The sequence below is a fragment of the Chanodichthys erythropterus genome, chromosome 22 (assembly GCF_024489055.1).
Source record: "Chanodichthys erythropterus isolate Z2021 chromosome 22, ASM2448905v1, whole genome shotgun sequence".
NCBI lineage: Eukaryota > Metazoa > Chordata > Actinopteri > Cypriniformes > Xenocyprididae > Chanodichthys > Chanodichthys erythropterus.
In genome coordinates, this window is record NC_090242.1 from 17,424,074 (window position 1) to 17,448,660 (window position 24,587).

The following is a 24,587-nucleotide window of genomic DNA, read 5'->3' on the forward strand; positions in this document are numbered from 1 at the left end:
AAACTACTTTACTTGATAGACACAGGTTAAGGATGAAAATCCTGAGCTCTCAGTTTTTAGACAAAGGTTCTCTTTCAAGAGCTTATTTTAAAGGACTTTCTTTGTACCGAATATGTGGTTATTCTGAGCCAGTAATTCCTTAATATACCATTTCACAGGTGAAGATGGGGATGCCCAGGAGGAAACAGAAAGAGTTTAGGCTACAGGAAGAGTCTGAGGGAGAATCCATCTCATCCTATAAAGGGTATATGTGTAATATTTTGATGTTAAAGTCCTTTATATGTGCATTCTTTCTCTTTCTTCCTTCCATTTTAGCCTTCTTTTCTTCTATTTTTTCCCTATCTTCCATTTTTCCTTCCTTCCATTTTACCCTTCCTTCCTTCCTTCCTTCCTTCCTTCCTTCCTTCCTTCCTTCCTTCCTTCCTTCCTTCCATTCTTTCTTTCTTTCTTTCTTTTTCTTTCTTTCTTTCTTTCTTTCTTTCTCTTTCTTTCTTTCTTTCCATTTTTTCATCTTCCATCCATTTTTGCCTTCCTTACATTTTTTTCCTTCCTTTAATACATTTTTCCTTTCCTTCCTTTAATACATTTTTCCTTTCCTTCCTTCATTCAATTTTTTCCCTTCCTTCCTTCATTCATTTTTTTCCATTCCTTCCTTCCTTCCATCCCTCCCTTTCATCCATTTTTTTGTTCCTTCCTTACATCCATCCATTCATTTTCCCTTCCTTCCTTGAATAAATTTTTCCCTTCCTTCCTTCATTCAATTTTTTCCATTTCTTCCTTCCTTCCTTCCTTCCTTCCATCCTTCCCTCCTTTCCCTTCCTTCCTTCCATTTTTTTGTTCCTTCCTTCCTTCATTCCTTCCTTCCCTCCTTTCCATCCATCCATTTTTTTGTTCCTCCCTTCCTTCCTTCCCTCCCTTCCATCCATCCATTTTTTCCTTCCTTCCTTCCTTCCTTCCTTCCTTCCTTCCATCCATCCATTTTTTCCTTCCTTCCTTCCTTCCTTCCTTCCTTCCTTCCTTCCTTCCTTCCTTCCTTCCTTCCTTCCTTCCTTCCTTCCTTCCTTCCATCCATCCATCCATCCATCCATCCATCCATCCATCCATCCATCCATCCATCCATTTTTTCTTCCTTCCTTCCTTCCCTCCTTCCATCCATCCATTTTTTCTTCCTTCCTTCCTTCCTTCCCTCCTTCCATCCATCCATTTTTTCCTTCCTTCCATCCTTCCATCTTTCCCTTCCTTCCATCCTTCCATCTTTCCCTTCCTTCCTTCCATTTTCCATTCCTTCCTTTCATTTTCCTTTCTTCCTTCAATAACTGCTTTATGCCACCTTTAAACAACAAAGACACAAAAGAAGAGTGTTTCCCACTTGCTATATGGATTTTAGCCTGAGCTCTATTAGGATGAGATGCAGGGTTTGAGCATCACTCTGGGAACAGCGCTGATGGGCGAGTATAATCTCAGGAACGTTCTGCAGTAGAGAAAAGCATGACAAGCTCCTTCACGGTCATATGGAGTAAGAGCAATGCAAGTCTGATGCTCTCATTTATCAACCATCTGCCAGCGGACTGCATGCTCAAAATGTCTAATTACACCTCAATACACATGAAAGTCTGGACTCCACACTGTGGAATGTTGAAAAACTTCACACTTTAATGAGGTACAGTGTTTCCACACTAATGAGATGTTGTTTTCCTTACGCTGACCCAAATCTTTGTGTTTTATTCTTTTGTTTGAGTCAGCGCAAGAGTACAAATGAATATTCTAACTGCTGTACACGAATGGATATTGCCACTAATAATAAAGAGAACCAAACATGTTGTGATAATCCCATGTAATCTCACTACCAGATTTTTTATGTAACAAGAAAGAAAAAAAAACACATAAGAGTGAGAGGACGAAAGAAAGAGATTATAAAAGTTTAGTATCCCTAATGGAAGTTTTCAATATTTTACAGCTCTATTAAGAAATGTCCGTAGATCCTCACTGTAGCCCTGGGTAAGATGAAGGGTCAGGGGGACATTAAACCCAGTTAAGAATCTCTCGCCCAGAGATGGAAGACAAGATGAAGGAATTAAAGCGGGAGATTGGATCTGTGACCAGACACTCGATTAAAAAAAATGAAGAGAGACACTGTGTGGGGAAGAAAGACGTGTTTCAGAGAATGTTTCAGAGTAGCCTGTCCTCTAACTTAGTGTTGAGAATCAAGAACCGGTTTCAAGAACCTTAGTCGGATCCATTTGAATGAATGAATGAATGAATGAATGAATGAATGAATGAATGAATGAATGAATGAATGAATGAATGAATGAATGAATGAATGAATGAATGAATGAATGAATGAATGAATGAATGAATGAATGAATGAATGAATGAATGAATGAATGAATGAATGAATGAATGAATGAATGAATGAAAACTCCATTACACAAAATAATAACTCTTTCAAGCAATTCTTTTTAAATTAATCCATTGCAAAAACAAGATGAAAATAAATTAGCCTCAAACCTAACTGCTTTCTGATAATAATTTTAATAAAAAATAATGTAATTTATTATTCAAAATAAGAATAATAATAAAACAACAATGTATTTAAATAATAATAATACATGTATACAGAATAAAGTGGGCTATATATGGTTCGATATATTCAGGATTAATTATGTCATGGTTCTTCAAATAGCAAAAAAGGATCTGTTATTGGAGCTGTTAAAGAAACTGGAAACATCAGGCCTAAGTGGAATTGGAAGCAAAATCATACAATCCCTTACAATTCCCATCACTACTCCTATCAAGAGGAAAAAACTGCTCTGAATTACAAGCACTCTCTTGAGCAGTGTATTTGTTTCCGCCTGTTTGCTCAGCTCAAAAATTGAGAACCTCAGTGTGCTTTGGTTTCCAGAGAATCCTTCATTAAAGACCTCTGTTGTCAACTTACATCACCAAATTAATATCAAATGAACATTAATAACAAATGAAGGGCTGTTCTATAGGCTCCCCCTCTGAGCGACATTTCTTCTTCAGCCTTGGGTTTCCTTAAACACGTTCTCCCCTGTAGAGATGGTGCCATACTGAATGTCTTCATCCCCTCATATAAAGGAAGTAATCCTGTAATCCTGTTTATGGGTAAAGTCAGCAGAAGAAACACATGCTGATGGACCATGACATGTGGAAGTAGCTCTATAATAGCAAAACACGGATGAGCAATTTGACTACGGGAGAGTTAGAATGCTGTAATTCCAAGTAGGTGTCTCTCATGAAGGATTATGAAGAGATTGTGACACTATGGGAAACTCTGCCATCATCTCTAAGAAAATATGATGTACACATAATCAAATACACTCTTTAGTTGATCTTGTTAAATCAGACTATTCACTAACAAAATTCCTCACGTAACACAATGTACTAAATCTCAGAATATTTTCAAACTTCTGAGTTCACATTTCAGCCCCAATCCCTTTACACCACACTGTATTAATTGGTTCCGAACAGCGGTACGGTTGTGCCATCAACACAGTTCCACCATGAATACTAGCGACAGCTGTTTAGCTCTGTTGCTAAGTAACTACTTGGGAGGAGAAATAATTTTAAATAATGGAATATTTTGTTTGCTTGCCTTTTTTTTACTCATGTTTTTGTATATTTGATGCAGGGCTGAAACCTACATATGCTATGTTGAAGTAAAAATCTGAACCAAAAAAAGGAGCTGAAGGAGGACATGTAATTTGATAATTTGATTGAAGGTTTTTTTTTTTTTTTTTTTTTTACACAGTGATAAGTGAACAAACCAAACTAAAAAGACTCTTAATGAAAAAAAAAAACAAAACTTTAAAGCAAGGTGAAAGCTTTTCATTAGTAGTTTTTTTTAAGTCACTTGTCAGTGCAAAAACAAAATCTTTCCCTTTTGTTAACCTTACAAAGAACATTTTAAAGAAAAGGAGACACTGACAAGTGACATAAAAATGTTAATAACTTTAAACAACAAGCAAGTATAAAAACAACAAAAGATTAAAAAAAAAAAAAAAAAAAAAACACCAAAAATGCTACTTAACACCTTGCTTTGTAACATTAGGTATATGCCGCCATTCAAAACATCAACTGTTAAATGTTTGAGCAACAGTTCTCCAATATTTCAACTGAATGCATTACATTTCAATTCATATCTTAAGCTGAAAAATGAGACCAAACATGATTGTGTGTTAAAACATAAAAGTTACATGTTGTAAGAAAATTTTTCTTGCAAAAGTATATGGTTGTGACTTGCCTAGATGTATTCTTTGCATCTTGGATGCAATACAAATGCAATAAGCAAGTTGCTAACCTAAGGCATTTTCTTCAGAGACGAGCCACAACAGGAAAGGCTTTGGTGCTTTGGGACCGATTCCCCACAAGTGCATTCGTCATCAGTACGTCATAAATCACAGTTCACTTGGGCAAATTATACCAGAATTTTTTTCAGAGACAGATCTTCAAGCAGTCTTTCTCAGTGTGGTTTCTCATATCCTAACTCAGAAAGTAACTTTCATGCAAACCGAACTGAACTTTGACATCAAACAAACTGAAAGCTCCAGTATAAAAATCACTTACTGCAAGTGCAATGTTTACAGACTTTTTTTTTTTTTCCTGAGCAGTGGCAAAACTTCATTCGTAACAACATGTAAGGGTTTTTCTAAAAGTTCAGATGGCAGAGAACGCAGATAGTGACAACAAAAACTGAGTTTTTAGACAACAAAAGTAGGTTTCTTATCGAAAAGTCAAAAGTAGAACCAAAGTGCTCTCCAAATATAGGAAGACAATAAAATCAAGAGACTGAGAAGAACATCAACAGTGATATTCTGCTTTAAAGAAGCTGGTGACTCTTTTAGAGATGCTGCCCCTGTTCTCTTAATTAATCAGTCGAAATGAGCTGCTGGAGGTCTTCTGTACAGTTTGATTACTTCCACTAATCAAGCCATCAATGCAATGGCCTCAGTACAGCTGGGTTATCTGACGAATCCACTGCTGTCCTGACACAGCAGGGCATTACAACACTGGATAAAAAAGGACACCAAACAAATTGGAATAAAAAGGGATGGCAAGGTGAGATGAGTGAGGAGGGGGGCAGTTGAGGTTCACTTGCCCAGAGGAAAACAATGAAAGGAAGCAAACAAAGAAAGCAGGGTGACTGGCTGTTTCACCTCTTCAAAGGCAAGCTGAAGTACTGCAGACAGAGCAAAGAAAAACTGGCACAAATCGAGAACAATGGCTTCCAAGCTGCAAGAACAGAGCTAACTAGGCTATAAAAGGTGGATAAAATGTGTGTAGATGCGTTAAGGATGACAGCGAAAAGGAGGGCTAGTGGCTGAGGGGTAGGGCTGCACGATTAATCGCATGCTATTCTCACGCGCATTTCGTCAGTAAAGCCGGTTCCCTGATTACCGCTAAATCGCCATCACCTGTTTTTAAACGGAGCGCCTTTTAATAGACAGAGCCGTAGATCACAGACAAGCCACGCAATATCGCGTTCATTATCGCAGGCGATTCATCTGCGATATGAACGCGATATTGCGTGGCTTTTCAGTGATCTACGGCTCTGTCTATTAAATGCCGCTTCATTTGAAAGCAGGTGATGGCGATTTAGCGGTAATCAGGGAACCGGCTTTACTGACGAAATGCGCGTGAGAATAGCATGCGATTAATCGTGCAGCCCTACTGAGGGGAGTGAGAGGTAAGGGACAGAAGGAGAAAGAGAGAGGAAGAGAAAGATCTCTCTCAATTTCTATGTAAAATCAAACAAAAAAACATGTCTACAGCCATGCATTTACAGTAGACCTCCATGGAACAAGGCATTTTCAATGGAGGTCTATGGGCCAGACTTAAGGCAGAAATTTTTGTTATAAAAGACCTGGTAAAAGAAACGAACTTGGTTTTCCAAAGTCAACGAATTTGCGACAGCTGAATGTAACATTTTTGACCCAGCAAAGCAAGTAACATGCAATTTATTTAAGCCATGAAATAATAAAATAACTTCTCAAAACTGCACAAAAAGCTTTTCGAATGTCTCCAGCACATTTTATAATTGCTCAAAAAACATAGTCAAATCAAAATATATTCAGACACCTTGAACATTTTATTCATTAATACAGTTTATTCAATATAGTTAAAAAAAAAAAGAATGGTAATAAAATGACAAGACCTCAGAGTTAAACTGTGTCAGAAAAAAAATATCTTAATTAGGTCAGATAACACTGAAGCAAAACATGGTCACTTTAATTTTTGGTTCCATACTTTTATCAATTTTACTGGTAGTCGATTGTATAAAGAATTTTTAGGTATAATATGTCACAGTTTACTTTATTTTGCTATCCTCACTTACATAAATGAACTACAGTGTCCTGTACCCACTAGTAAAAATATATAAAAAATATCTGAATTTTTGGTTTGACTGTAGTTCACCCCTCACGCATGTTATCACGTCTGCCAAAAACTGTCGGTTGGAATATCAGAACTAGAAACATCGACATGACATACAATCATGGGCATCAATCACTTCACTGAATACTTGCTGGCTAAGAAATAAATAATTATTACCTTCAAAAAAATAACATGCACAATATACAGTAGTATTTATGAGAAGCGAGTACACACATTTCCTGGAAAAACCACACTACTGGATGTGAATGCGTCATTGCTTTCCGAGAAGACAGATAAAATGGCAGCTTCAACAAGCTGTCTGTCAAAGACGATAACGTGCATAATACATAACGCACCTGAGTATAAATTTCTTCTTCACTTGCAGAAACTGTGAAAGTGAAATATTTCTGCTTCTTCCAAGTATCTCCCTTTGTGTTCAGCAGAACAAAGAAATGTATAGAGGTTTGGAACAATTTGAGGGAGTAAATGATGACAGTATTTTCATTTTTGTGTGAACTATCCCTTTAACATTAACCTAGATTAATAAATGCTGTAATTATTATAAGCATTCACATTTACACAAGTATAAAGTGTTTTTAAAAAGCTAGTTATCCATTGTCACCCATCTCTAATTTTTAAAAACTGAGATTAGACAAAATAATTATTTTGAAATAATGGGATGTTCATACTGTAAAACTGTAATCACCAAGGCTTCGATTAAATACACTGGATCATTTTTCTTTACAACTAGTAAAGACATAATAAAACAAAGTTACTGTGTACAAATGCTAGGACTGATGAAGAGACTCTAATTAGATATAATCTATAATTGATGAGGCACTGAGACTCAGCTCATAGGCTTAAAACAGAGGTTTGGGTTTGCAAATATGCCTGCTTAATCATCACAGAAGAGAACAGGAAGAGCTGCTGTTTGTTCTTGCACCAGCGCTAATGGCCTGTGAGTTGCAGTAATTACAGACTGTGCTATTAAAGTAGGTGCGAGAGAGAATACGGGAGTTTTAGGGTTTGACAGAAAGCAGATACCCAGGCACCTTGGTTGGTCCTTAACTGAACTTATGTGAGAGCCAGAGTCAGGATTGGAGGAGAGATCACACTGTATATGAGAGTCCATCGAACTATGCATTTTATTACATATTTGTGTTGGCATGTGCATGAGAAATGTTCACATTCATTACGATGTCAAACTGACAGCAAAGGACCCCCTGTCAGAGATGGTGCAAGACCTGTTCTGGGATTACAGTGTGAAATTCATGGTTAAAAAAAAAAAAAAAAATCTTTAGTACTGAAAATCTACTTGCAGTTATGCTTTTGCTACATTTCAGCTATTGCTGCTTATGCTGGCAGTGTCAATGCTATAAATTGCTAATATTTCAAAAGTGATAGTAAAGACATTGATAATGTTACAAAAGTTACAAAAATAATGTTATCTATTCATCAAAGAATCCTGAGAAAAAAAAGTATGACTGTTTCTAACACTGATAATAAGAAATGTTTCTTCAGCACCAAATCAGTATATCAGAATGATTTCTGAAGGATCATGTGACTTTGAAGACTGAAGTAATGGCTGCACAAAATTCAGCTTTGTCATCACAGGAATATAAATATATATAAATAGAAAAGTTATTTTATTGTAATAATATTCCACAATATTGCTGTTTTTTACTTTTTGATCAAATAAATGCAGCCTGGGTGAATATAAGAGACCCAGACTTTTGAACGGTAGTGTACATATACAAAACATGCCACTGAATATGACAACTATGGTATTAAAATTAAATTATTTAGCTCAAATAATTCAAATATATGAGTATAGTCTAGCTAGTACACTTGCGTTTTTGAGCAAATAGACCAGGATATGCTTTTACCAATAAGCTAATTGGTTCTTTCCTATAAAAGAACAACATCCTTTCCTACACCCACTATATTGAGCACAGCAATTTCTCTGATCACTTTTCTATGAGTGATCAGTCTCTTCCTCTTCATACTGTCTTTAGTCTATATTCAAGAGCCTGTGGATTTCATTCACTTCTTTATGCAATGTAAGTCAAAACTGAAAAACTGAACAGAAGCAGTAGCCTTGGATGTACATAAAGAGAGAGGGACACACGATCAAAAATGGTTTAGCTGTGGAAAAAGTGCCCCAGAGGGGGCTGTAAAATGGCATGCTGCTAAAAATGTGCAGACAGCCTTTAAGCGTCACTGTCGTAGCGGAGATACTGGCGCTCAGAGGCATTTCTCAAAGTCACGGACATGAGTAGCACATATCTGTCTGCCAAAATAAAACATGAAGATATTGTTACAGCCACCTTCTTTTAACCACCTCAAGGTCGTAGTAACACCTCTAATCATCGAAATATATATTTCGTTTGATTAAATAAAAAAACAAGTCTAATTCAAAATGATTTTTATATTAACGCAAGTTTCAGCATTATATATTTGGCACATATTTTGAAATACGTACGCAAGACATGCAAATGTCTTTCCCTTATTACCGCCCTCAAACGCCACAACAAAGATAATTCCTGTCTTTCACTTTTCATGTTTTTAAAGCAGTCTGCTGGATATGAAAGGGAATGCAGAAACCATGCCAGAGGGTAAAAAAATAAACACTTCTAAAAATGAGAGCTTTAATTTACTAAGTTCAAGGGAAAAAAATCATGAAATACTGGTAGAGGCAAAAACTGGGTGAAAGAAGGCAAAGAGGGAAAAAAACATTTGTATTATTTATGTAAAAAAAAAAAAAGTTAATGTCAAATTTTAAAAAATATCTCAGATTATGTTAAGGGTAGTGCCAGTTAAATGTCAACAGGGTGATCAGGATCATAATGCAAAGTGGAATGGTCTTGTAAGACCCTGAAGGGGGTTTACTTGGTGATAATGATAGTTCATTATTCTTGTTCATTACATGGCTATGTACAAATAATTAATAACCAAATAAATAAATAAAAATACATGAAATATTGATCTAAGTTTAAATTATTTTAACATAAAAACACAAGAGAGCTGAAACTAGCTATCTAGGAAATTGGCTGCCAGGGACAACATTCAAATATATACTGAGGTTCAGTGGACATTTTACAAAAAAAATTAAAAAATAAATTCTGACAGCAGAATGCTGCCACCGACCAATTAGAATCCAGTACTCTAGAGAGCAGTGTAATAAGCAAAGAAATTCTCTATTGCATTCTAGAAGAAAGCTCTGTGTATTCCATGTAATGTTTAAAAATAGTCATTCATAGTGGAGGGTTGAAATGTAGTATTGTGGAGAGAAAAGAAGAACGTTTTGATAAATTTTTTAATAATATGTTGCAATGTTTGTGGGGAAAAGGAAATTAATATTATATATATATATTTATTTATTTATTTTTATTTTTTTATTTTATATATAGATAGATATAGTTGTTGGTGGCATAGATGTACTTTTATGACAAATTAAATATCAACCCGGTCCTTGCCATTCTGTGCAATAAAAACGGTGGTGGGTTTGACATCAAATGAAAGCTCAGTTACACAGAGGCCTGAAACTGCAAAGAAATGTTTCCACTTTTCATTAAAAGCAGCTAAGAGGCTGACCATTTCATTTAAACATGAGAGCGTGCCAAAACCTCAGAGCTGGAACCGTTGGCGGTGCAGCATTTATGCTCTATGGAGAAACTCAAAAGCTGCAGCACAAAAACATTATTGATGATTTATGAAGTTGAGGGACCAGCCAAAAGATTTGATTATTACACAGGGAAATATTAACAAGGACCTCACCAAAGCAAGCAAAAATAGAAATCCCACTTAGGTTCCAAGAATGCCACACAAGAACAAAACTTAGTCAATTTCAATTCAAATGAACTTGTGAAGAAAAACTTGGGTAGTAATAGCTAAGACTGAAAAATCAAACAATTAGATAGAAAAAAAAAAAAAAAAATCTTTATGCTATCATTGATCTGGCACTCACCCAGACGCAGTTTAGAGCCATACTAGACTTGTTTTAATGGAACTGACATATAAATCTTGTCTGAGAAAGGTCTGATAAGGAGAAATTAAAAAAAGGACAATGGAACCTGAGACAACCATTACCATGTTTTAAAAGACCTTATTATACAAGAGTACATGCTCTTTAAAGAGAACACTTCAAGAACTGTGATGATGGCTAAAGCAGACGGTTTTAAATATGAGAACGGGTTGCAATTACAAGAATCAGGACTTTCAAAACCTGCCAGCTTTAAGGTCAAACCCCTCACCTCACCTTAAATTTAATTCAAAGCACCCGAACCATCCAGGACAATACATTATGCTCTAAAAGTCAAGCCACAGCAGTCTCTGAGTCTCCAGACACAATTCTGCCTTGTAAAAGCTTTTTACAGCACAAGTTCCCTCATACATTTCCATTAAAAAAAAAAAAAAATTAAAAAATGCAAACCACATGAAATGTGGTTAAATATAGCTGACTTAAAGCAGTAAAACTTTGCTGAGATGAAGAAATCTGAACCAAATGTCATTTGCTTTGAAGAAAATCCCAGAACATCAAGTTTAAATGCTGGCTGAGACCGACAAATTTACAGGGAGGCTGAACTTTGCGAATCACACCAAACGTCCTCTGTGGATGCTGAATTAGTAAGGAGGAACAAAGGAACATCATGTAAAGCAAAAAACTTTCAGATTATCAGACTGTGGTTCTTCTGTGCATGCGTTTGGATAAAATTTAGTTTGTGATTACTTGTGGTAGTCTGCTCTTTTTATTGATTTGGTACAACTTTTATTCACCCATGAGAAGAAAAAAGGCTTTCAGGCACTTGGTAGGACACGGGTTTTAATGAGACAGCAGGTGTTAGTGAAATATGGCTGTCCACATAAACTACATTTGTGTAGTGTTACGCTCACAGCAATAGGGTGTGGGATGGTGTCCTTAAGGTATGCGCACAAGTTACAAGGATAAATAGATTTTCACGGGCTTGGGGCTTCCTCTGTCCTTCCTCCGAACCTCCGGATTTCTATCCTGACCGTGCAAATAAAAATCCTCCAAACTGACTTGAATTAAAGAGCAGTTAAGTGTGCATGAATGCAGATGCCCAGAAAACTCACTTCATCTAACAATGCTTAGACATGGTTCAGTTTATCTATCAGTTTGCTCTAATGATGTGATAAAACGCAGAATTTATGATGATATTAAACTACTCGTGCAGAAAACAAAAAAACAATTCAGTGTGCAAAACTTTTCATGACACCAACCTCAATTTGAGAACATTTACTGTCCATAAAAAGTAACGGCATGAAACTGTATTTTGCTGCCATTGCATTATATAACAAAACATATCAAATACAACTTGAGCTGATACATTGTTATCTAATGTAATGATATTCAGACATTTTAAGAGTGATTTAAAAGGATAGTTTAGCTTATTATGACAAAACATTCATTTTTAAGCATCCAAAACCTTTTTGAGACCACTGTATAACTTGATCGCTCTTTCAGACAATGCTTAGAAGCAGTCCAAAAGTGAGCTCAAGGGATCTCCACAACTCTCTACCCAGTTAATTTGGGGAATGCATGGTGAATTTTATGCACCCAAAGCAAAGCCAAAGCTTTAAGAGGCTGGGAAGTGCTCAGCACATCCGGCAGTTGGAATGATTGCCACCCAGCTGGAAGTACAATTAAGAGTGGAAGACATTCAAAATGAATAAACAAAAAAAATTTCTACAGCTTACAATAGAAAAAGTAAAAAAAAAAAAAGTGAGGAAATTAGCTAAAGCTGTAGCCTAGCTCTGTCCCTGGTGACAATATTATTGCCAGGGTAAGCAAATAAAAACAGATCCTACTCTGAGTACAGCATTGTTGAGTTGATTGCGACAATGGAACATTTCATCTAAATTTCCCACTATACTTTCTTCCTCAGTTGTCCTCAATGCTATAAGCTCCTATTTCCTTTCATTACTTATTACTGCCTAACTCTATATTTCAGAGATGTATGTTGTAGGTCTCTTCTGATGCAGTGATGGCACACTCTTAAAAATAAAAGGTCCTTTTGGGCATTGATGGTTTCACAAAGAACCTTTAAAATCCATGGAAAATGTGGATTGTACACAAAAAGAATCTTCATATTTAAGAGTGTACCAGCTATGCTAACTCTACAGGAAACAATTCAGGACCAAAAATAGATGCATTTTTCTTATTCCATATTTTTTCTTTTGCAACTTTATTATGTAACACAACCCCTACGGCTAAACATACCTGACCATAGACAATATGGCTGCACAATATATTGTTTTAGCATCGATACTGCGATGTGCACATCCGCGATAATCACATCACTGGATGTGCGATGTCACATATAGGGATCGTAGTAGGTACATGATCCGTATGGATCGAAAGGTTCGAAACACACGTGATTCTCAGATTAATTGCAAGATTTAACCATTATAGAGTGAAAGTTTATCATTTGCACGTGTTTAGGTCCTGTCAGATTAAACATTCAAGTCATTGTAAACCATTCAAGTGCAAGAAGACGTGAAGGAGAACTCAATTCAGAACTTGAGCGCTGTTTTCTGTGTGCACACACAGAGCTAACATCGAATTCTGCTCTCTTTCCATCTATTTGTCCTTGAACAGACACATGCACACAAAATTGCCAAAATGTCAATCTCGGCGAGTATCCCCGTAAACACAGTCGCTTATAGGTTACTTGAACATAAACAAATAAGAAAACAGAGGTGTACCATTATATTGGATTCATGCATTAGCTCTTAAAATAACTTTTACAAAGATGAATTATATTTAACTAATAGAGTGAAGATTATGCAGTGTTATTTTACAATTTTTCAATTTCTGTACCTAAATCATGTTACACTTAGCTGAAAAACATATGCTGAAGCATCATTTATTTCATTTGTCGTTGTTCTATTGTATTTATATATGCTTGTAATTTGTTTATTTCCTATGCAGATTCACTCTCCAACAAAATTACCCCAATCATTCTAGTGTAATTAAATCTTTCCAAAAAGACCTATTCATTTGGTGAAAGTGTATTTATATTGCAATATATATCACAGAAAAAACACCGCAATGTCAGTTTTTTTCAATATTGTGCAGCCATAATGGACAACCAATAAAACTGGTTTGAAGATTGGTTAGAACAAGGGCTGTCAATTACTTATGCCTGATTAATTAATCAAATTAAATCAGGCTTTAATTGCACCAAAGGTAGAAAAAAAAAAATCTCAATTTAAGTACGGATCAAGGGGTTTGATTAATAGTGTACATTTTTTAAACTTGTTACTTAATCATACGTGTTAATTAATCATATTAAGTTAATACATTCAATTGATATCCCTAGCAAGAATTAAAAGACTGGCTACCATCAAAAACACACTGATGTATCAAACAGTCCAAATTTGCAGGGATGACTACGACATGGAAGCTGGATAAGGAATTGATTTCATCTGAGCTCCCGTAGTCTCTGCTTAGCCCTGGATGAAAGCAGTGCAGCACACACAAAACCACACATCAGAGCCTGATCCTCACATTTCTGACCTAAACGCATGCCGACAGCACACAGCCAAAGCATGCAGTCAACGATCTCATTAAGGGAAGTAGGATCTTCAGTCAAACCATTCATCATAATCACACACTGTGGAAAAACAGCAGCTTCAGACTCAACTCAATGTGTGTAAACTTGTGAGAGTGGCATCTAAAAAATGAAGCAAAGCTTATGAACTTGTATGAAACCATTAGAATAAAAACTCCTTAACCTATGCAAATTACATTCCACACTGTGATTGGCAGTTTTTTCACTACATTCCACCTTATAAACAGACAGCACATAACAGTTTGCTAATACACAGTATATGCAAGTACATCTTACATTCCATCCATTTTTCTATTCCATTGTGCCATGCTTCATCTAGCCGTTTCTAAAACACATAACCTTGTTATGTATGTACGCCCAATGAATTCAAGGTATAACAGAAGTTGCTTGGCAACCTTACATGAGCGTCCATTGAAGTAACATAATAAATATTCATGAACGACACCTTTACAACAAAACGATTCCTTAATTCTCCAGTTGATTAGCACACTTAAAGTTGCTATTGATATCAACCCAAAGAAACACACCCCTCCCTGCATTGCTTTGCCCCCAAAATGCGTGGATGTATCTTTATCATAGCTAAAGCAAAGCAAAATAATGCTCCTCAAAAACTAAAGCAAAGATGATGAACGACAAAGAAAAACTAAAAATGAACATACCGTACATACAGTACCACAAGAGTATATAAAAGCAACAGTTTGTTGTTAGTCGGACACCAGCGCACCAGCTCCAAACAAACTGTACTGTAATTGTAGCTAACATTACAACAACAGCATATTTTGGTCCTGTGAAACATAGCAAAACCAATGTTACTCACATATGGAGCAGAAACAACGCAACCTCGGCTCCCGTTTTCAGGCCTTCCTGTGTAGCTCTCTCCTGTGCTGGAAAGCTTTTCTAATATAAATGTGGGTCCTAAAGCTTTCGTCTGATCATAACCCTACTTTTCTAGTGATATTCCACTGAACTTTTCTCTTTTGTAATGTCTCTCAGCCATCTCCCTTTCTACAGTCTTTATTCAAATCTCCCTCCTGCTCACTCTCTCTCCACCCCCATCATGAGGGGATACGTCCCCTACTGCTGATTGGCTGCAAGTGTGTTACGGTGCTTGGTTCGATCAGAATTCACTTACTGCACTTTTAGGCCCCATTTACACTAGTGCATTTTCGTTTTAAAATGCCTAAGTTTTGCTATTGTTACGCCTGTCGTTTACACTACACCGGAGTTTTTGAACCTCCAAAACGCTGCAGATCCCGTTTTAGTTTGAAAACGCCAGGGTTACGTTTCAGTGTAAACGTTCGGTCTGCGTATCCTAGACGACCATGTAAACAATAACATGGAGACTGAACTGAATGTAGGTGCGTTCATAATAGAAGCAACGCAATGCTTCTAAATGCACTAGTGTAAATGGGGCCTTAAGGCTGATTTATACTTCTGTGTCGAGTGTATGCTGTAGTAACGGCATAGGCTGTGCGTAGCACGCGTAGCCTACGATGTAGCCTGACGTGCACCTCTTCAAAAATGTAACAACGCGTCAATTCTACTCAGACCGCAAGTGCTGTGATTGGCCTGCTAGAACCACTCCCTCGTGTCAAAAAACTGGCGCGGAGCACTCGGAGAAGAGCGAGCACTTTCAACTTCCATATGAATGAAAAAAACACTGTTTCAGAGGACACATGAAGTCAAACTGCAACAAAAGTCATTACTTATTTGCCGCTTCTCTGCCGTTTCTGTTTGTAAGCTTCTCTGACAACGTACATGACGAGCTGCTTCTTCTTCGGCTTTTGTTTTGATACTAAACATGACCACGGACACTGCCTCCTAGTGGTCTGCATGCACGTCGACGCGGACAACAATGTAGAAGTATAAATGAAAACAAGACGCATAGCCTACGGCGCAGAGGCTCCGGCGTAGATCCGACGCACAAGTATAAATCAGCCTTTAATGTTTTCCTTTTGCCAGAAATGTTGTCCCCTTGGGCAAACATCACATTACACATTATGGTCTTTAAAAACATTTGATTGTGCTCCTTACATTTACATTTATGCATTTGGCAGACAGTTTTATCTAAAGCAACTAACATTGCATTCAAGGTTCACATTTCATTAGTTCCATGCTTTCCTTGGGAATCAAAACCTCAGTCATGTTCTACTGTCTGAGCTAAAGAGCACAAGTGCTTCTGAACAAAATATAAATCCCTATTACTAAAACTAAAAAAACAGACTATTATTATTTAGGAGATATAATGGGAATTTAGATCACTTCAACGTTAAACAGCACAAATGCAATAGCAATTTAAAGCAGAGAATGTGAGCATTAGCATAAGATTCAGACCAGAGGTCAACAATCCCTTAAAGCTTGCAGCGTTCCATTCAATAACATGAAGAATCCCGCCTCCTTTCTATAATAAACATTATGCGAGTCTATCACTTGCTTTCAAAATTTGTATTAGCCAGTGCCATGCGTGGGAGAATTACAGAGAGGCCACTCTGAGCACTTACAGGCAGATGTATCCATAAAAACCCTCTTATTCTAATTCAATTCACTGGAACGTTGCTTATATTTAATAATGTGCAGCTGCACAGTTAAGTCTGTCTTGCCTCTCAATGCATTAAGAATGACCAGCGAGTTAATTATCAGTAATGACAGGGAAAACAACAAGTAGCCTTGGCATAATGGATTTACAGCATCAAACACACCGAGGCAGAATACACATGACAGCAAATAGTAAAAAAATAAACGAAAATATTCAAGGTTAATAATTTAATTGATTAAGCTTCAAGTTTTATTGGATAAACAATTAAACATAAGTTACGAATTATGAGGGAAATGCTAATAAATTCTTAAGTATTGTTATTTAAATTCTATTTAAAAATTAACAACTAACCTTTCAATTTAATGATAATCAACTATGAAAATGTTTGAAAATTCAGTCAAATTAAACATTCATGGATAGGATAAACTATTTTAATAGTGAAATAATTACACACCTCAGCTTTAATGAATAATGAATGATTAATTTAATGTTTAACTGATTAAAATTAAGTTATTAGATTTAAACAATTATGAACAGCAAAAAAAAGTATTAAATTAAATGTTCATACTAAAACACCCTGAAAATGTTATGCAATATTTGGAAAGTACTTATAAATTCTTAAATATTTTTTTGTTTAAATTACAGTTAAAAATGGACAACTAATTATTACATTTAAAGTGCCCCATTATGCATTTTTGAATATTACCTTGAATGCAGTGTGTAATACAGCTGTTTGTTAAGTAAAATGTCTGCAAAGTTTTAAAAGATCATGGGCATGACAAAAAAACAAACAAAAAAAAAACAAAAAAAAACATTGATTCAGAACTGTGGAAACGAGTCATCAGCAATTCAAGCAGTAGTGGCTCCTGACTGTAAATTTAGGTAGGGTAGACTCTGAGTCTTACCGCTAGTTTATGATAAAGGGTAACACTTTATTTTACAGTGCCATAGTTACACGTTACTACATGTAATGAAATAATGCATAAATACAAGAAACTAACCCTAAACCCTAACCCTAACCATAACTCTATAGTAAGTACGTGTAGTTAATTAATAGTACTCAGTAGTTATTTGAGTAATTACAATGTAACTGTGGCACTGTAAAATAAAGTGTAACCAACATTTTAGCAAGCTTTACATTCTAATCACTAAACACAAGCAGAACACTTTTGGCAGAGGTTGTGTTATTCAGCCCGAGGGTGGTACTCTAATGTTGACTGACAGGCTAAGTACACATGACATGTGCATTGCCTTAATGTAGCACTTATTGCCTCAGAATATTGTTTTTAAAATATTACAAGTTGTGGAGGAATTCCAGTGAGGAAAAGAAAGTCATGTCTATTCTCGTAACAAGAATAAGAAACGCTTTCAATTTCGCAATAATGTGTACTCTGTGAGTACTAGGAGCGGAGGTGCTGTGCGCGCATTCTACAATACAAGACATTTGTCAGAATATATAGGCATATTCGAACATAATTTCATCCTCACAGCTATTGGCAGTATCACGAGACAGCTTTTCACCTCGACGAGAAATCTCGTCACATTTTAATATTGCGAGATCTCGTCATAACCTAGTAATAGGCATTTTGTTTCCAACACGCACTGTAAGTGGTAGGCCAATCAACAGACTGGGCCATCTGACCAATCAGGACAGAGTAGGCTCACAGTAAGGAGTGGTTTAGAGTGACTGAATCTTCGAACAAACCGTTTTCAGACTCTTTGAGTTGTTGCAATATTACGATGTATATTATGAGAGAATTAAAGTGTTTTTGACCTTGAATGCATGTAAATCTCTTGTAGGAGAATCCAAAACAAAATTAGGAACCTTTAAAGTAGCATAACAGGGGCACTTTAATGATAACTGACTATGAAATTTATAGAAAATCAAGTCAAATTAAACAGGTTCAGCTAAATGATTTTCTTTAACAAATGATTAGCAACCTTTAATATATCTGCTCTGAAAAACAACCGCTAAATCTCCTTCCACGGTACACCATTGTTTAACTAAAGCAAGGATCAAAGTAAACTGCTTCTGTATTGACTGCATGAAAATCTCTACTGTTTACTAATTGGCCCTATATTACACCCTTTACACTGTCCTGAATGGCCTTATTGTATTACCATTACACTGAATTGAATTATTGTATCACTGTTTTAACATTACTAAAGAGGACCATAAGATCTACCTACTGCACTGACTTATAATTTGTCTGCATTAAGCTGAGGTTTTTCTTGAAAAATGATCTTTTGGGTTTTGCATCTATATTACAATTGTTTTATCCTACCGGTACACAGAAAAACTATCAGTCACGGAAGTCAGCGTCTTGAACGGTTGATAAAACACTACATTTTTCTCAAAATCCATATACTGCATTTTTGCATACTAATGTTTTTGAATATTTCAACTGATGTCAGACATGTAGCAATGTCAAATCAAGGCTCTCTCTCAAAATATGCTAAATTAATTAACAGAAATATACAGGGGTGAATAAGCAATGCAGAATCTGCAGAAATGGCCTTGGAGAAGAGCAACAAAGTATTAAAAACCCTGAAGGTTTTGAAACATGATTATTTATGTTGGTAAACATCAAATTCTGAAACCAAATGAGTAGCTAATGAGAAGCTAAATATGCCATACTGTGCTATTAGCATTGTATAAACATGCAAAACAGTTTATCAGTATCGAAAAGACAAGGCTCTGTTCACATTTAGAGGCGGTTCACACAGAACAAATGGCTGTTCATGTAATAAATGTACTTTAAGTCACCTTAGATAACAGCATCAGCTAAACGAATATATTCAATTGCAATTAGTAATGAATTTAAAAGAGATAAAAGCATGCAAGAGAGAAAAGGAAGGAGAAATTAAAAAGAAAGAGATGAAACTACCTCCTGCACACTCAGGCCTTCTTTCTGCATGAAGTAGTGCTTTTTAAACTCATAATAGGAGTTGTACTGGTGCCAGGACTGCAGGAAGTCAAACCTTTAGGGTGTAGAAGACACACACACACAGAGAGAGTGGTTTATAGTTATTACATATTACAGTGATCTAATAGGAGCAGTGAGACCGCCGCATCTGAAGGATGACTGTAACGAACAGGAGCGTAATTGCTTACCGCGGGTCATTCTTGGCACGCACGCTGGTCTCGAATTTCACTCCGTTTCTGGCCACATATTCAGCTAGTTTGTCAATGACAGGCTGGATGTCGGGAGGCGGAGGGATGATGGCTGCGACAGGGGCGGCAGGGGCCGCCACCGCCGAGGCGACGGTGGTTTGAGGAGGCCGAGAACTGATGGATGAAAAGAAAAATAAAGACGCATATAGAATTTTTTAAATACTTCAATCTATACAGAAAGCAAAGTCAGATGCACACCTGGAAGTTGGAGGGGCAGCAGGAGCAGAATGGGAGAGCGGAGCAGACGCAGGAGCTGACACCGTGACTGGACCTGCGACAGGGGCTGATGGGATTGCAGCTGTAGGATCCAACAAAGGTGTGGTGCCAGGGGGAGGAGGAGGACCAGATGCAGGAGGTGCTGACATCATGGCAGCAGGCAGCGAGGTGTAATAGGCGCTGGCGTCAATCCCAGGTGGCGGCGGGGCAATGCAATATGTACCATCAGGCAACATACAGTAGCCATAGTACATTGCTGCAACATTTGCTGTGTGAAATACATACACACACACGCACGCACAAACACACATACAAACAAACACCACACAGAATTCCTTAATATGATGCACGTAAAATAAGCGTTTTCTAATTTAATGTTTAAAAATGTAATTAATTCCTGTAATGACAAAGCAGAATTTTCAGCAGTCATTACTCTAGTCTTCGGTGTCACATGATCCTTCAGAAAAAGTGGTCAAAAAACACTACACTGATTTGGTGTTTGAGAAACATTTCTTATTATTATCAACAGCTGTGCTATTATTTTTGTAGAAAGCACAATATTTTTTCATAATATTTCACAAAATTATAAATTTTTTCCAGTGTTTTTGAGTTCAAAAATCATTTATTTGAAATAGAAATTATGTCTAATGTCTCTTTTGAACTATTTATTGCATCCTTGCTGAAAAAAAAGGGATTCACTGACCCCAAAACTTTGAACAGTAGCTCACAGTAGTTCCAAAATTTTTATATTTAATTATAATATCTCTGCCTCATTTTCTCTGCCCCAATTTTAACGTAAAGACGGAGCTTCATTTTGGTGATAATTGTCGAGCCCTGCATTAAACATTAGTCATTATTAGTATTTCTGCTTTGGTTATACTGCCAGGAAAGTACACTGAGAGAACTGCTGACGCAAATTAAGAATTAAAATAATCTACGTTTGGATCACTGTCCGCATAATTAAATTTTCTTTTCAAGTAGAAGATAAAAAGCGAACAGAAGAGAAAATACATTCGTTTGTTCTGCTCTACCACAAATAATTAGGATCAAACTGTCCTCATGTTGAGATGGCAAGTATGTAAAGACATACAGTTCTTGAAAAACACTTAATAAATCCTAATTAAAGTCAAGCGCTGCTCCTTTTCTTTCAGTCAACAGTTACGGTGGCAAAAAAGAACCATTAAACAAAGCAGTTTAATAAAAACCCAATGCAAACAGAGCCACGAGTTCAAGCTCTGTTCACATCAACACAACTGAAACTGTGCTATTTTGCAAATACAGAAAATATCTGCTATGTGCAAATTTTTTAGAGGCTTAAAGGATTAGTTAACCAAAGAATAAAAATTGTCATCATTTACTCACCCTCATACAGGTTTAGAACAACATGAGGGTAAGTAAATGACAAAATTTACATTTTCAAGTGAATTATTCCTTTAAGTGAGCACAGAGGTGTAGACTTCACAAAGGTAAAGACATGAACCTGCAGCACTGACAATGATGAAACACTACAAAAGAAAAAATAAAGACATTTTAAAGCTAGAGGAATTAAAGCAACGCCATCTCCTGGGTACTCTTGAAGTCAGGGCTGTTAAGGACCTAGAGGAGACCAAGAGTCCTGCTCAATTGGGTGAGTTTAGCATTCTGTCTGACTGCAGCCACACATCAAAGAGAGTTGAAAGAGGAAGGGGAGAGGGGCGCTGGGAATCTGGACACAACTACATTTACTTCATGACTGACTGTGAATGTGTGAACGTGCACGGGAGTGTGGGGAGAAAAAGAGAGAGAAACTGAGCACAAAATGGCTAGACCCAAACAAAAATGAGCAGAAAGACCAAGGGAAAGAAAAGAGAGAGCAGCAAAGAGATTCTTGGGGAAGAGAAGAGAAAGGAGAGAGCAAGGGATGTGTGTAGCAAGTGTATCTCCAAAATTTTATTCGAGATGTGGCAGAACTTGGGCTGTGACTCACGATTATGAAATTTTGAATGAAACAACTTTAAGATTAATATTACGAAACAATATTATGAAACAATATTTCATCTCCATTTATTTATATGCTAGACTTTAGTAAGTGGGATTAGGGCTGCTCAATTATCGCAAAAATCATAATCATGATTATTTTGGTCAATATTGAAATCACCATTATTTAACATGATTATTGGTGTGTGGTATGATCACAGTCTTATTTCATCATACAAGCAATTTTAAATGTCAGTGAAATTTTATCAATACTTCAGCAAAAACTAATGCCAGGTTAATTAGTGCAAGTAAAAAGTCCTCAAAACAGCTACAGAAGACAATAAAACAGTCAACAATAAAATAAGAACAAAGAGACTAATTACAAACAAAGCCAACAAATACAACAGAACAAAAATGTAAATGAAATGAACAGTGCTTTAGCTTTTTCAGGAAGATGTACTAACAGTGGTATTCAGATACGTACACCGCGTTCCAAATTATTATGCAACTGACATATCAGTAAGATTTCAGTAGAATAAACATTCAGATTTTAGTTTATCTAAGAAAATGTATGTTTATTTATTTATCAATGTCTTTTTAGAAACTGGTATCAATCTCAGACAAAATAATTTGCCAGGTCTCTGGAGACCCTACTTAGAGGTTGTTCCACATTATTAAGCAAGTCACAGTTCTCATGCAATATGGGGAGGAAGAAAGATCTTTCTGAAGCTGAAAAGCATGAAATGGTGCAATGTCCAAAAGGCATGAAAACAACTAATATTGTGATGGTGTACTACAATGGATGATCTAGATGGATGAATTTCTGTATTGGTGAATGGCCACCACGTCCCAACAAGGCGTCCGCAGGGAGCTGGCGGGTGATGATTTGGGCTGGAATATAAGTGAGATGGAAGGTCCCTTTAGGGTCTCTGAGGGTATTAAAATGACTTTTGCAAGATATGTGGAGTTCATAATTGGCCATTTTCTGTTATGATATAAAAAGGAGGATAGTGCCTTCTGAAATACAATGCACTATTGTACAATGCACTATGTACTATCCCATGCTACAAAAAAAAAAATCACCACAGCAATAAAACTGTTTGAAAATGTATTTCTACACTCACTGTAATTGTTTCTCTTTGTGAGCTTTGGTTTGGAGTGGCTAAAATGTATCTTTACGCACAACTGCCAGCCTGCATGAAGAGCTTCTCAAGACTCCAGAGACACCACCAGCTTCAAATACCTGTTTGCTGCTCAACACTGGCTTTTTTATAGCTGCCCTTTTAATACAATTAATTTTTTTGACAGGAACTTTCCTCAATAAGCCTTTATCTGACCGGGTTCTGCTGTGCTCTAAATCACTCACAAATCTTATGATAATTTGATAATCTCCATTCAGTTTCACATATTAGTTGTTTTCATGCCTTTTGCAAAACATTGCACCATTTCATGCTTTTCAGCCTCATAAAGATCTTTCTTCTTCCCCATATTGCATGAGAACTGTGACTTGCTTAATAATGTGGAGGTTTCTAAGTAGGGTTTCCACAGACCTGGCAAATTATTTTGTCTGAGATTGATCCCAGTTATCTAAAAAGACATTGATAAATAAACAAACATTTCTTTAGAAAAACTAAAATCTGAATGTTCATTCTATTGAAATCTTACTGATATGTCACTTGCATTATAATTTGGAACACAGTGTATTACCAAACAGAAATTTAATAAAGTAATCAAATGTAATAAATGCATTATACATTAAAAAGATTAATTTTTATTTAAAACTAAAAAAAGTTATTCATTGAAGAGCAGTGAATGATTTTATCTTTGTCTTTTCTTGTTAGATTAACAATGACTTTAGCAATCATTAATGTTGGCTGCTGTCCCTTTAAGAGCTGCACGGACACAATATAAGCCTACTGTTATGCTGCCTTCATGTGCTCTCGGAATTATGGTAAATACGAGTTTCCTCTGTAAAAATTGCACATAAACACCCTTTCATTTCGAAACATGAATGCAATGAGCTCGTAATCACGACTTCAGAAGTGGTAATCATCAAATTTCCGATAGCATGTGAAGGCAGCAATACACACAGTATTTTCTCAGTGTTCACTTAAGATACAATCGACTGCGTTTACGAGGATTCTTACCAAAATGGCATTTCGATGTATTTGTGTGTAGGCTATTTGACTGTTTAGGCGCGTATCTAAAGCCCATAGTATACTTTGCTTATGCGCGTTCCGCCACATCTCAGAGCGCACACACAGGTGGCCGCCTAGGAAACAGCATCTCTTTCGCAGCTTAATGCGCTTCACTGTTTGCATTTAATATCAAGCACGTCCCGCAGTTTAGCAATGATAGACAGCGTTTTACACCCCTCTCTGTTATTCGGCTAATTTGGATGTTAAGTTTGGGTTAGGGAGGAATAAAAGCGGAACGCAGCAGCGGTACAATAATAATACAATAACAGTTTTACCTTGATTATCTTGTTTTCATAGTTGTTGAAAGCCAAAATCGAAATTGGAATTTGAAAATACGATTAATTGCACAGCCCTAAGTGGGATGATGCAGTCAGCACTCATTATTGCAAAATAATCCCACAGTACGGTAAAAAAAAAATATTAATCAGAACAGAAAATGTAAATAAAATGTAAAGCTAATGTAAATATAACTGAAAAAAAAAATTGCATGCATTACAGCATGAATTTTAGCAGCCTAT

At 36.4% G+C, this 24,587-nt stretch overlaps 1 protein-coding gene across 2 annotated transcripts in view; it reads right to left on the reverse strand.

Moving 5' to 3' along the window:
* The window catches only part of sfswap (splicing factor SWAP), a 114,826-nt gene that overhangs the window by 60,505 nt on the left and 29,734 nt on the right, over positions 1-24,587 (reverse strand). For both annotated transcript variants that reach the window (XM_067375541.1, XM_067375542.1), the window contains exons 8-10: positions 19,898-20,171; positions 19,640-19,813; positions 19,413-19,506 (exon numbers count right to left, since the gene is read on the reverse strand). In XM_067375541.1, the coding sequence (XP_067231642.1) occupies positions 19,413-19,506; positions 19,640-19,813; positions 19,898-20,171 (542 nt within the window). The remainder of the gene's footprint in view (positions 1-19,412; positions 19,507-19,639; positions 19,814-19,897; positions 20,172-24,587) is intronic.